General features: G+C 52.3%; 1 protein-coding gene across 1 annotated transcript; it reads right to left on the reverse strand.

Moving 5' to 3' along the window:
• Positions 1–10690: 10690 nt before the first annotated feature.
• Positions 10691–12607, reverse strand: DRD5 (dopamine receptor D5). The gene has a single exon (XM_047854857.1). It carries the CDS (start codon positions 12605–12607, stop codon positions 11183–11185), a length of 1425 nt encoding a protein of 474 aa, XP_047710813.1. The 3' UTR covers positions 10691–11182.
• Between the last annotated feature and the right edge of the window lie 448 nt (positions 12608–13055).

Below are 13055 nucleotides of genomic sequence, written 5' to 3' on the forward strand. Positions count from 1 at the left end.
AATGAACTCAGTACTAACAATGTGCCAGGTATTGTTCTAAGGGCTTTATACAGAGTACCCATCTAATCCTTATAGCATTACTTGGGGTGCTATTACAATTATCCTCACTCAAGAAATTGGGGAACTTAGGCACGAGTTATCCCTAGGGTCACATAGCTAGTAAGTGGGAGCACAGGAATTCCAAACTAGCAATCCAACTCCAGAGTCTGCGTGGCATAACCCCTCCACCATAGTGCCTCCTATAATAAGCCGATGAATTGATAAATTAATCTATCTATTGGTCAGCCTGGGGCTTTGCCCTGAACCCCATTTCCCAGCTCAGTGACAGGGTCTTGCCTCCTGAAGCCAGAGTTTCTGAATAACCCATAGAAGAGATTCTATGCCTAGGTTCTCAGATCTCATGATTGGAAACTCCAGTGCCAACTGCACCCAACGTTAGCCCTGAATTTCCAGAATGAGTCCCTAGAACTGCCCAGTTTCCATTGCATCGGGTCCACCTACTACCCAGCCAGAGGCTATATTAGTCAGGGTTCTCCAGCAGAACCAATAGGATGTATACATGTATGCAAAGAGACTTGTTATAAGGAACTGGTTCTTGTAATTATGGAGGCTGAAAAGCCCTCTGGTCTGCAGTCAGCAAGCTAGAGACAGGCATGAGACCCAATTAGCACACAATATTCAATCCGATGGGCAGTATTTAAAAGAACTGAATTAGCAGTGTAATTGACCACCCCGGGAAATGACACAAATTTCTCATCGGTCAGCTCAATGATAAATCCGAATGACCAATCTTTAATCTGATTCACAATGAATATTGCTGATAGAAATCATCAATAAATAACAAAACGGGCGATCGCACAATTAAATGGTAAATTGCTAAAAAATAACTCCCTCCCCCCCCAGACAGAAAACACAGTGGCAGGAGATATGGATAAAATTTGATATGGAGAAAAGAAACTGGTCAATAAATCACGTCTTCACTGTGAAGGTTTCCAAGAAAATAGCCGATTCAATAAAAATAAATTTAGCCAGATTAAAACAAGAAAATGGAAAGTCATGCTGTAAATGGCTTCCTCGCACCAAAGAGAAAAATGATCAATGAATTTAATTTGTTCAGTGCATTTTACTCTAGCAATCACTTGCTAGGGGAAAATTTGTCGATGTTGATAGACTTACGGCTAAAGTGTTTGTTTTTCAGGGGCGCCTGGGTGGCTCAGTCGGTTAAGCGTCTGACTTGGGCTCAGGTCATGATCTCACGGTTCATGGGTTTGAGCCCTGTGTCCAGCTCTGTGCTGACAGCTTGGAGCCTGGAGCCTGCTTCGGATTCTGTGTCTCCCTCTCCCTCTGCCCCTCCCCCTGCCCATGCTCTGTCTCCCTCTCTGTCTCTCTCTGTCTCCCTTTCTCTCTCAAAAATCAATACGCACTAAGAAAATTATAAGGAGATAAATAAAATGTTTCCAAGGGACAAAATGTCTACTCACCTTTGCTCTTTTGCAAATGCTCTTTCTTCTTCCTGCGTTGCTTTTTCCCTACCCCTTTCACCTGCTCTCCTGTCACAAGCCTTTCCAAAGCTCCTCTAAGGACTACCTTAGCTACAAGGTATTTCCTGCTGTTCCACCTGGACGGGAACTCACGCTCTTGAATTCCCTCTGTACTTACTCTCTTGTGGCCCAGAGGATGGCCTCTCAACCTGTGTCACACTTATCGGACTTCATCCTCCCTTCTCCCCCCACCACCGCTCCCCCCCACCCCCGCCCGGGGCTCTACCCGCCCGTATCCTGCCCCCCTGGCAATCCTGGGGCCCAGCTCCCAACCCCAGCACCCAGCAGCTAATGAGCCAATTACGGAGGAATGCCCGGGGGCAGAAGTGATCACTTGCACAGCCGCGTGAGTTCATGTCCACGAGCCACCTTTCCTACAGAGGTCTGCCTCTTAGATGGGCAGTAAAGTCACTGATCTTCCATGAAAAGGCCCCTGAACTGTGACAGCAGGTGGGGTAGATGTTATTGGGCACTCAGGATCCATCTCAGAGGCTGGAACTCCAGCCTCCAATGTGGCACACGTTCCACTGAGGAGCCTGGTCACCCCCATTCGTGTTATTCCTCTCCACCCCGTGCCTCTGGGTGAACCAGCCCCTATGCTCGTTAGAACCCGGGGCCAGGCTCGCAGGAGAAAGGCATGGCTGGGGAGGGGATGGGAATGGTCTGGGAATAACCACAGGTGACAATGTTGGGGTCTGGAGAATGATCTTAATAACCTCAGACAGTTGTCATAGCTGTTCAAGAAAAAGATAGGGATTGATTGATGTCTCTGGATGGGATATCTGGGGGTCCTCCCCTGGCCCCCAGTACTCAGGCCTAAGGGAGCATGAGCCGCGTGGCCACGAGAGTGTTTAGTGGGGGAGAGTACTGCCCAGGTCTGAATCTCAGATCCACCATATTTGCTGTGTGACCTTGGGCAAGTCACTGGACGTCTCCATTCCTCGATTTTGTCATTTGTAAAGTGGTGGTGTTCACTGTACCTCCTGGCTCTTTGTAAACATTAAATGAGTTAATGTTTATAAAATGTTTAGGATGTAGCAAGCATCCAATGAACTGTTATCTGGGTCCTCCCCCCAGGGTGCTCTTTGGCGCCCCTGAGGTCCTCTGCGGGCACAGAGCACGAGCATGCCTGCCCTTGAGGGGGGACGTGTCTGGGAACCGGGGCCCTGCGCTCCGACCAGACCAACCAGAGCAACGCGTCCCTCACCACATTCTGGATTGTGAATCTTTCCCTGCTGTCTGGCAGATCAGGACCCAAGCTTTCGTCCCTCCTGCTTGTTTGCAAAGGCATTTCCTGAGGGTCCCCCAACTCAGCCATCACAAAAATTCTTCCCGCTCTCAGGGAGAAAACTTGGACACATGCTGGGTCCCCAAGACCAAGGGAAGCAAAACAAAAGAGGAGCTCTTACAGACTGAAAGTGACTTGAAATAGAAGGGGCGTTGGCGAGGGGCCAGAGGGGTCTCTGAACCCTCCAACAGGAGAACCCGGGACTGGAGAGAACCATTCTCCTCGGGGGTTCTAGCCTGGGCTTTGGGTGGTGGTGACCCAAGTTCCCGACTGCGCCTCCAGCAGGGACAGTGAAGGATCGTCACAGCCTCAGGCTGCAAGCGGACTGAAGCTCACGGCCAGGAGCCCCTTGGCACAGTGCCTGGTGCAAATCCAGCACTCAGACCGTCTTGGGGGTGGAGGTCCCAGACCCAGACCTCTGGTCCTCATCCCCACACCCACCCGGACGGCCCTATGCACCTTCGCATGCGTCCAGCGCCGAATCCAAAAGCCTCATCGCCCCTCACCGCCACCGTCACCAGATTCCCTTCCTCCCAGACCTCTGAGGGCTCCACAGGCCATGGCATCGGGTCACGGAAGCAGAGACTGTGATGCTAACTCACCTTTAATTCCGGCACAGAATAGGCGATCCATACGTCTCTGGAGCTTGTAGGTTTGTTTTGTTAGGTTTGCGATTTATCATCATCCCATTCTTACCATGTGGGGTAGGGGCCAGCCAGACAGAGCCGGGCGTGAACAGTGGGGGCCTCTTAGCTGTGTGACCCGGGGCGAGGAGCAGGACCTCTCTGAACCTCGGCAATCTTCAGTTGTGCGGTGGGAAGGAGCTGACCTGCTCACAAGCGCGGTGAGACCACTCTGTACAAATCCTCCCATGGCATCTGGTAAGAAGTAACTTCTGGTAAATGAGGCTTTTTTTCTTTTTTTACATTCATAACGACCCTGAGATGTAAGCATGATGGTTGTCACTATTTGAGATGAGGAAACCAAACTCAGATGTCAAATCATTTACTTAAAATCCCACACCTGGGACTTGAACCCAACTCTCCCACTTCCCCGTCTGCTGCTCATTCTCTGTTGCCTGAAATGTCCCAATGATTCCACCAGAGTGGTGGAGGGGGCCGGGGAGGGGACAGGAAGTTGCTGACGTTCTTTATTTCCTTGTAGCAGCCTCCCTCCCTGCAGGAGGAGATTTCAGTATTGAAGACCCAGCCCCTTTGAGTTTGTCCTCAACTCATTTTTAAAGTCCTCTTTTCTTCTTTGACCAGGGCTTCCTGCCACTTTGCTCAGAAAAGTCTGCTCTCTTCCATGAAATACCAAAACAAACAGAAAAACAAGCCTTTGAACTGCTGTTTCGCCCCCTCCTGAGAGCTAACTTTGTCAGTTGTAAATTACCATTCTCCACACTTCTTTTGATCAGAATTAATCAGGGTCCAGAAACCCCCTGGGCATCTGTATTTAATCCACAAACAAGTCAACAATGTTCCATCCTAACAGGGGATATTGTAGGAAAAGAATAAATCTCAACTTATTTGGCGTGGAAAGAACAGTTGGCCGTGAACTTTTTGCACTCGTGATTTCCTTCGGAGAAAGATTTTCCCGGGACAGGGAGTGTCCTCTGTCCCCCACGGAAGGAGCACACAGGCTGAGGAAGGAACACTGATCCAGGGCTTGGAGACCTGGATTCTAGATCTGGGTCTAGTTCCTATGACCTTGCTGGGCTTCTTAGACAAGTGCCTCAACCTCTCTGGGCCTCAGTTTCCACATGGGCACAAGGAAGGAGGTGGACAGAATGAGTGCTGAAGCCTCCAGCCAGCTTTCAAATTTGCTTAAAGAACATTAAAAATTGCTAAAGAAATTATAGTGGCCATTTCTGTTCAGGAAACAATGTTCTCCGGGTCTCCCTGGGCCCAGCATTGTTTTAATATCCCACAAATGGGACACCCATGTGTCCCCAGGCCCCAAACTGGGAAACGTCAAAATGGCATCTCCCCAACAGTGCCAAAGCAAAAGTCTGGTGACTCTGCCCCCACTTGTGAGTGGGGATGCTCCTGGTTCCTTTGAGTCCTTCCCCAAAGTGGCCTAGAGCCCCTGGGGGGGTTCCATATGAGCTCAGGAACATTCTCTTCTTAGCTCTCCCCTGGTCTCAACCATTCCTCTCCTCATCAAGCTTGACATTGTGGCCCTGTTTCTTCCTGTCTTAGGTGTGGCCAAGTTTTATTTACTGTTGGTCCACTCCATCTGTGTCCTGGATCTTGGCCCCTGAGCTCCTGGTTTCTGCACTACCCTAAACATGGAGCGTAGGACTCCTCCCTGGACACCGAGAGGCCCAGCCCTGTGCTCTCTGGTCTTGCAGATACAATCACAGAGCTGAGAGTTTTCAAATTCTCACTGTGTGCATGGCCCTCCATTCTGCGTGTATCATATCACATAACCCTGCCAGTGAACTACAAGGTAAGTCCCATTATTATTCTCTTTTTAATATGCCACAAAGAAAGAAAAAGAGAGAGAAAGAAAAAGAAAGAAAGAAAAAGAGAAAGACAAAGAAGGAGAAAGAAAAAGGAAGAAAGAAGAAGGAAGAAGAAAAAGAAAGAAAGAAAGAAAGAAAGAAAGAAAGAAAGAAAAAGAAAGAAAGAAAGAAAGAAAGAAAGAAAGAAAAAGAAATAGAAAGAAAGAAAGAAACCCTTGGCAGGTAGCTTAATCTCTTTACTTCTAGCTCTCATGAACTAACAGGTTAGTGAGTCAGAATTTGAATGGGGCTGATGATTTTAAAATATGTCCACAAGGCATCAGAATAAACCCCTGGGACTTAATGGATGTACATAGCAAGGTATAGAAATATATATGTAGATACTTCTGGATATGTGCATATACACAGGTGAATATATGTGTGCGTACATCTACCCAGATCTATTTCCCAGCTCTGTCCTTTGAGGGGACCTAGAAACAAACGACCTGAGTAGCAATAACACCCTAGTGCCCAGATCTTGATTTCTAAATACCATTCTCTGCTAAAAGGAACCAAAACTCCTCGAAGAAACGGCTGATTCCAGAGCTCACACGGGAAATACACAAGATGAGTCTGGAGTGTCTTGGGCCAAAAAAAAAAAAAAAAAAGCAAAGTGCCCAAAGAATAATGACAGCATATCAAAAGGACACAGACGCCAATTCGAAAGTGCTCCCACTTGGCCAAATCTGAGACAATGTCAACCTCACAATAAATGTGGAGAGGAAAGGATTATAACCTATTATAAAAACTAGGAACTCAAGAGTCTACACAGGTATAAATAAAAAAATAATAATAATAAATGCCCTCCCTTACAGTAAAAAACCAGCAATAAAACAATGATGGAATTTTTTAAGTTTCTTTATTTATTTTTGAGAGAGAGCGTGAGCAGGGGAGGGGCGCAGAGAGAGAGAGAGAGTATATCCCAAGCAGGCTCTGTGCCGTCTGCACAGAGCCCGATGTGGGGCTCAGACTCGTGAAACCGTGAGATCATGACCTGAGCGGAAACCGAGTGTCCGATGCTTAACTGACTAAGCCACCCAGGCGCCCCAGTGATGGAATTTTTTTAAACACACCGTCTGGCCAGCACGATAATAATTGATTCGGGGAAGGCTGATTAGTAGATGCCAAAACCGAGGGGTGAAAGTTTGAGGAAGAATCCTGGGGTGTCTTTGGAACCTCAAAGTATCTCTCCGGAGGACGCCTATCAAGTATCTTCATTACAAGTACCAAGTAACCTTAGTAACTCTGTAGTGGGTTCTGCCAGAGCGCCGCGATCAAGACTGACATCGCCAGTACTGGGCATCGACAGCGTGTGCCCCCGACGCGACGCTCTGAGAGGGTCACAGCCTTGCCTCTGTGGCGTCCCTGCCCAGAGCGCACGTCAGAATCTACGCAGCAGGAAACGCGGCCCCCTGGAGGCCCTTTGCTGTTTACAAAAGAGCACGTCCGGGGGTGCCGTACTTCCTCCCACTTCCTGTGGGGACGTGCAGGCCTTTGATCAGCCCCCAACGCGAGGACCAGCACCCCGCAATGGGCAATACCACCGGGACTTGCTGCGTAAGCACCTAGCTACTTAGCGGAAGCACCGAAGACCGGTCTGCGCGTGCGCGCTCGCGCTGGCGCGCCTCCGAGGCGGAAACAGACACGTACTGAGCACCGCCTCCACCCCAGACGCTACTCTAGGCCAGGAGGACGGTGCGGCCAAGACAGGATGGAGCTCAGCTCTTGTGGCCTTCGCTTCTAGGATGATGTAGCTCTCCACGAGCTGGGAACCTCCAAGTCCACTCAGAATGTATCGAGCCGTGGAGTTCTTTGAACAAGGAGAAAGAAGAGGAAAAAGAAGGAAACAAACAACTTCGGTATCATGCACTCTCATTTCATCCCAACCCAAACCCCTGGGGCTAATGTACCCATTCCTCAGATAAAGAAACTGACGCTACGAGAGGGGCCCGAATGCAGACAACTAATAAATGTAGGACGTACAGTCTGAACTCGGTTCTGCGGAGCCTCAAGCCTGGGCAGTGTAACTCTGTGGGTCCAGTGCAGGCACCTGGAGTCAGCCAGCCTGGGTCAGGGCCTCTCAGGGCCGGATAATTGTTTGTGGCGGAGCCTGTGCGTGCACCGTCAGCTGTTGAGCCGTGACCCCTACCCGCGAGAAGGCAGGAGCACCCCACAGGCAGGTATGACACCCAAAAGTGTCTCCCGACATGGCCAAGTGTCCCCTGGGAAACAAAGTCACCCCGGCCGAGAACCACTGGCCTGGGTTTAAATACCGACCCCGCGACTTAGTGGTCGCGTGACCTTGGATGAGCAACGTCACCTGTCTCTGCCTCAGTGTCCTCACCGGGAAGATGGGCGGAAAACAGCTCGTGAGGTTAGCGTGAGGACCAAACAGATTCAGGAAAGCGCTTGGCCGCCCACGGAAGGGCTCAGGACGCGGCTCTTTCTCCCGCTGCCCTCTGCCACCTCCCCTCCCCAAACGCGAAGCAGTGTTCAGAGCAGGTGCGCGGTGGAGGCTGGCTGACGGGTGGATATAGGACAGTGTCCGGTAACCAGCTAGTAGCAAATGGGCGAGGAGTCGTCTGATCCCGGCGTTAGTGCCTCTGCCGACTGGGGACGCCCTGACAGCCCTTCTCACCACCGCAGCGAACACGAAAGCCTCCGTGGCCAGACTGCCTAGGTCAAGTGCAGCTCAGCCAGTCAGGGGCTGTGTGGCCCTGGGCTCGTTATTTAGCTTCCTGATGCCTTCCTTTCCTCGCCTGTAAAATGGGGGTGAGGAAGGTCCTGCCCCGCCGGGGGGTGAGCGTGAATTAGCACTTGCGTGGTGCCCAGCGCAGGACGCACCCCCGTAGCGCCTGCTGTCGTCGCCTATTCCCGTTCTCGGCGGGAACCACCCACAGGGCTCCAGCCGCACTGACCTCCTCGCTCTCCTCCCGAGAGCGAGGCCTCGTGCGTGGCCCCGTTTCCAGACGTCCCTCTGCCAGGAGCACCCTTCGGCCTAGACCTTAGCCTCCCCCCGACCCTTCTTCTTCGTCTGGGCCTCTCTGAATTGGGCCTCTCCTTTTTTTTTTTTTTTTTTTTTTTTAGAGAGGGAGAGGGCGAGCCGAGCCGGGGAGGGGAACAGAGGGAGAGAGGATCCCAACCAGGCTCCATGCGGAGCCCAACGCGGGGCGGAGTCCGATGCGGGGCTCAGTTCCACTGTGTCCCTCCTACTGAAACACAAGTTTAAGACACCAGAGCGTTTGATCAGTGACTGGATTCCCAGGACAGTGCCCAGCACATAGTAGGTGGAAATAATCACAAGAAATGATTGGAGACACTTTGCAGAAGGGACTTTCAAAGTCCCCATATAACCCATTTTTCCTAACACACAAATGGTTTGAACTGGGACCTAGAATGTTTGTCCCAGGCTTATGCACACACACGCGCACACACACACACACACAAACTTGCTTGCAACAACGGTTCTTTTTGAATAGATTAGCTACCCTTTAGAGACTTCCAGACCAATAAGGGTCTCTCAAACTGGGTTCCCTGCCACTGTGGTCTCCAGAGAGAAGGGAATAGGGAATTGAGCCAAACGAGGACTCACAAGGTCAAAGACATCCGGAAGCAGGGCCGAATTCTCTCCTGCTTGGGGATCCACGCTGCACAGAAAAGCCCTAAGAAGCCTTGTAGAGGAAACAGATACTGTAGCCGGGTTTTCTGAGCTTACTTCACCCGAGACCCCGTCCGTGACATCTGCATCCTGGAAAACAATTTGGGAAACAGTGTGCTGGCATAGGGGTTTCAACTTACAGAAAGTACGGCCCAGAGAGGTTACTTGCCTCACCCAAGGTCACACAGCCCCCTTCCGAATCTGAGAGCAGGGCACTTCCCGCGGCCCCCAGTGTTTCCCTAATGGTCCACGTAGCCTTCAGTTCACACGAGGTCAAAAATTGAACACAGACTGCAGATTCTGAATCCAGTTTGACTCAATCATACATGCAAATGAAGGTACCAAAGAGGACTTGGTTTCCATCTCACCGTTCCAGAAATGTTCATTCAACAAATATTTACGAAGCATCATGTGCCAAGCACTACACCTCGTGCAGCAAACAAGACGTGGTTGGGTTCAGCAGACCGGCAATAAAATTATCCCTAAAGAGACCAAAATGGATTGAACTGTCCTTGATAAGCCTGCTTCAAAGTAGGGACTTGCAAGAAATTACACATTCAGATTTCATTTGCTTCCATGAACAATGCTCGCCTTTAGATCTCGCGGTATGAACAGGCTCTGAACTGGAATGCTTCTGGAATAAAACGCTCCCCTCTTCTGTGCAGGCTGCAGAGAGGAACAGAAAGACTGGGATGCGTTGGGCTCTTTTTTGTTGTGGAATACTTCAGCCAATAGACTTTCCCATTTCAAGTTCATTCAGATATCATCCCTGGCTCCTACATTTTCGTGGAAACGCGTGCCCTCATCTCCCATCGTCTACAAGTGAAAATGTCTATTTAAAACAGAGGTTTGGGGGCGCCTGGGTGGCGCAGTCGGTTGAGCGTCCGACTTCAGCCAGGTCACGATCTCGCGGTCTGTGAGTTCGAGCCCTGCGTCGGGCTCTAGGCTGATGGCTCGGAGCCTGGAGCCTGCTTCCCATTCTGTGTCTCCCTCTCTCTCTGCCCCTCCCCCGTTCATGCTCTGTCTCTCTCTGTCCCAAAAATAAATAAAAACGTTGAAAAAAAAAATTAAAACAGAGGTTTGTTTTTTAAAGCATGTCCGCTCACACATTTCAAAGCCTTCCAGAAATGTTGATCAAAAGCCACGTAACTCTAAAACCATGTAGGTTTGAGATTGAGAAAGATAAAGCTATTATTCTGCATGATCTTTTCAATGAACTTATATGCTAGAACTGATATGCTAGAACTATCTGCCTAGGAACTGGGAGAATTATTTCATGTTATTTTTAAAAAGAAGATTCCAAATGAGAAAACAATATTAGAATTTCAGGCTGAAGAAGTCCCTATCTGATGCCGTGGTACTGAAGCCAGCTTTCAGCACAGACGTGAAAAGTGTATATCTAAAAAAAGAAAGAAAGAAAGAGAAAGAAAGGAAGAAGAAAGAAAAACCTGAGGAATTGGAAGCTCTTCAATTGGAAGCAATTGGAATTGCTCCTGTGTGTACCTTTAAGGCCAACCTGTCTGCTAAGAAAATAAATGTGTGCTTCCAGACCAAGCCCAAACCTTCCCTGCTTGTAAAGATGCTCTCGTGGCTTCTCCAGGAGCGATCCTAAACTCCAGTCTGGCAAAGCAAAGATAATCACCCCACAATCCACAAAATTTGTGTTTATTAGACACCAGAACAAATCGGACAGAGTTCCCCAGCTGTCCTGAAGACACACACGGAGGGCAGAAACTGCATAAACACAGGGCTACAGGAAACAAGATACAGGAATGTCACCCGCACCCCCATCAGCACTGCACACACACAGAACCTGTTGTCTAAAAACCCACCAGACAAAAACAAGTCACTGAACAGTTCATTTGTGTAAAAGGGAGGGCGAGTATATTTTTTAAAGATCAACTATGACTTTTTTGTTTGTTTTTTAAAGAACCAAACACCGCCTTCTCTTCTCTAACTGGACCCCCCTGTCCGTTTCTGCTAGGCTGGAGTATATATTCCAAACCTTCTGCCAATTCTTACACCAACAAATCAGTCTGGTGACGTTTCTAAGCACATGGGCTCCTACACAGACACAGAAAATGTGATGAACTGAGCAGCACTGGACGTGTGTGTGAGAGTATGTATTCTGCATGCTTGTTAATGTCTGTGCAATTATATAGATCCAGAAGGGGCCTTTCTCGGGCACTCTACTGGAATCCGTTCGGGGTGAAAGGCGTTATTTTGCCTAAAGAAACCTCTCCCTCGCAGTCCAGCTCCCACACAGACTCAGCAGCAGGGTCACCATCCGGGGACGTCTGAGAGATCTGGGACATTCGATCGAAAGGGCTCTCCTCCTCCTTGTCCCCCTCCCCGTCCCCCGGGGACACGGCATTGGGGATCATATGGATGTAGGCAGCTGCGATCTCCTTGTGGAAGACGGTGTCCTGATTGTAGGAGATGAGTTCATTGCTGATGTTCACCGTCTCCACCTGGGTGCGGGAGCACAGGCGACCGCACCCCAGCAGCTGCGCAAACACCTGCCGGAAGTCAGCGTTGAAGGCGTAGATGACCGGGTTGAGGGAGGAGTTGGCCCAGCCGAACCAGACGAAGACGTCGAAGGTGGTCTCGCTGACGCAGGGGAAGCCGGCCCCAGGACCCTCGCGGCGGCCGCTGCAGAAGGGGACTGTGCAGTTAAGGATGAAGAAGGGCAGCCAGCAGCACACGAAGACCCCCATGATCACCGACAGCGTCTTGAGGACTTTGGTCTCCTTCTTGATGGATGCCCGCAGGCTGGGGTCGGGCGCACAGGCTGCGCGGCCGCGGCAGCTCTGCGCGCGCTCGGCGGCCCTCTCCAGCGAGGAGATCCTGCGGATCTGCACCTGGGCGATGCGGTAGATGCGCGTGTAGGTCACGATCATGATGGCCACGGGGATGTAGAAGCTGATGAGCGAAGAGGAGATGGCGTAAGTTCGGTTCAGGCTGGAGTCGCAGTTTTCCGCCCTCGCCTCTGGCTCCCCTGCCTCCTCCCAGGGCGTCCCGTTGGCCGGGCCGGATGGCGGTGGCGCCTCGCCCCAGGAGCCTGCCTTGTCCCTGTGCCAGTGGAGTTGAACTGGGATGAAGGAGATTAGGATGGACAAGGCCCAGGCCAGGCCGACCATGATCAAAGCCACGCGCTGGGTCATCTTGCGCTCATAGCGGAAGGGCCTGGAGATGGCCCAGTAGCGGTCCACGCTGATGACGCACAGGTTCAGGATGGACGCGGTGGAGCACATGATGTCAAAGGCCACCCAGATGTCGCAGAAGGCCCCAAAGGGCCAGTAACCGGCCACCTCGGCGACCGCCTTCCAGGGCATGACCAGCAGCGCCACGAAGAGGTCGGACACAGCCAGAGACACGATGAAGACGTTGGTCATCTTGGCGCGCAGGTGGCGGCTGCGCACGATGGCCGCGCACACCAGCACGTTGCCCAGCAGGGTCCAGACGATGAGCAGGGTCAGGAGGCCGGCGGTGACCACCTGCGCTGCCCCCAGGGGCGCCGCCCCCTCCGAGCCCCCCAGGGAGCCCCGCTGCGCCAGCTGCTGCTGCCTGAAGCGCGCCCGGGACGCGGTGCGGTTGCTCCCCGGCGGCAGCATGTCGGGCTCGGCGGCGGGGGCGGGCTGCGCGCGGTCCCAACTTCAGCCTTGCGTCCCCCGGGTGACCCCATCGGGCACCCGGGGGCTGAGGAATCCCCGAGCCCCGGGGCGGGGGACGCTCACCGTGCGCTGCGCCGGCGCCCGAAGTGCGCGGGGACCCCTCTCGCTTCCTCCAGTGCCTCCGGGTCGGCGGCCGCGTCGCGCCCCTCCAGCGCGGGCGCCTGGGGCAGGTGGCGGCCGGTGCGCGCCGAGCGGCGGCGGCCGCGGCCGTGTCTGGTTCGCCGCCGGAGGAGCGAAGAGCCGGCCGGCACCGAGGGGGCGGGGGCCGCAAGCGGCCGGCGGCGGCTGGCACTGCCGCGCTGCCTCCGTCCCTCGCTGCACCCCGGGCCCGCGCCCCCGCGCCTCCGCGCTCCCCGGGCTCCCGCGCCGCCGCCCCACCTGTGCCGCG

This window comes from Prionailurus viverrinus, chromosome B1 (assembly GCF_022837055.1).
Source record: "Prionailurus viverrinus isolate Anna chromosome B1, UM_Priviv_1.0, whole genome shotgun sequence".
Taxonomy (NCBI): Eukaryota; Metazoa; Chordata; class Mammalia; order Carnivora; family Felidae; genus Prionailurus; species Prionailurus viverrinus.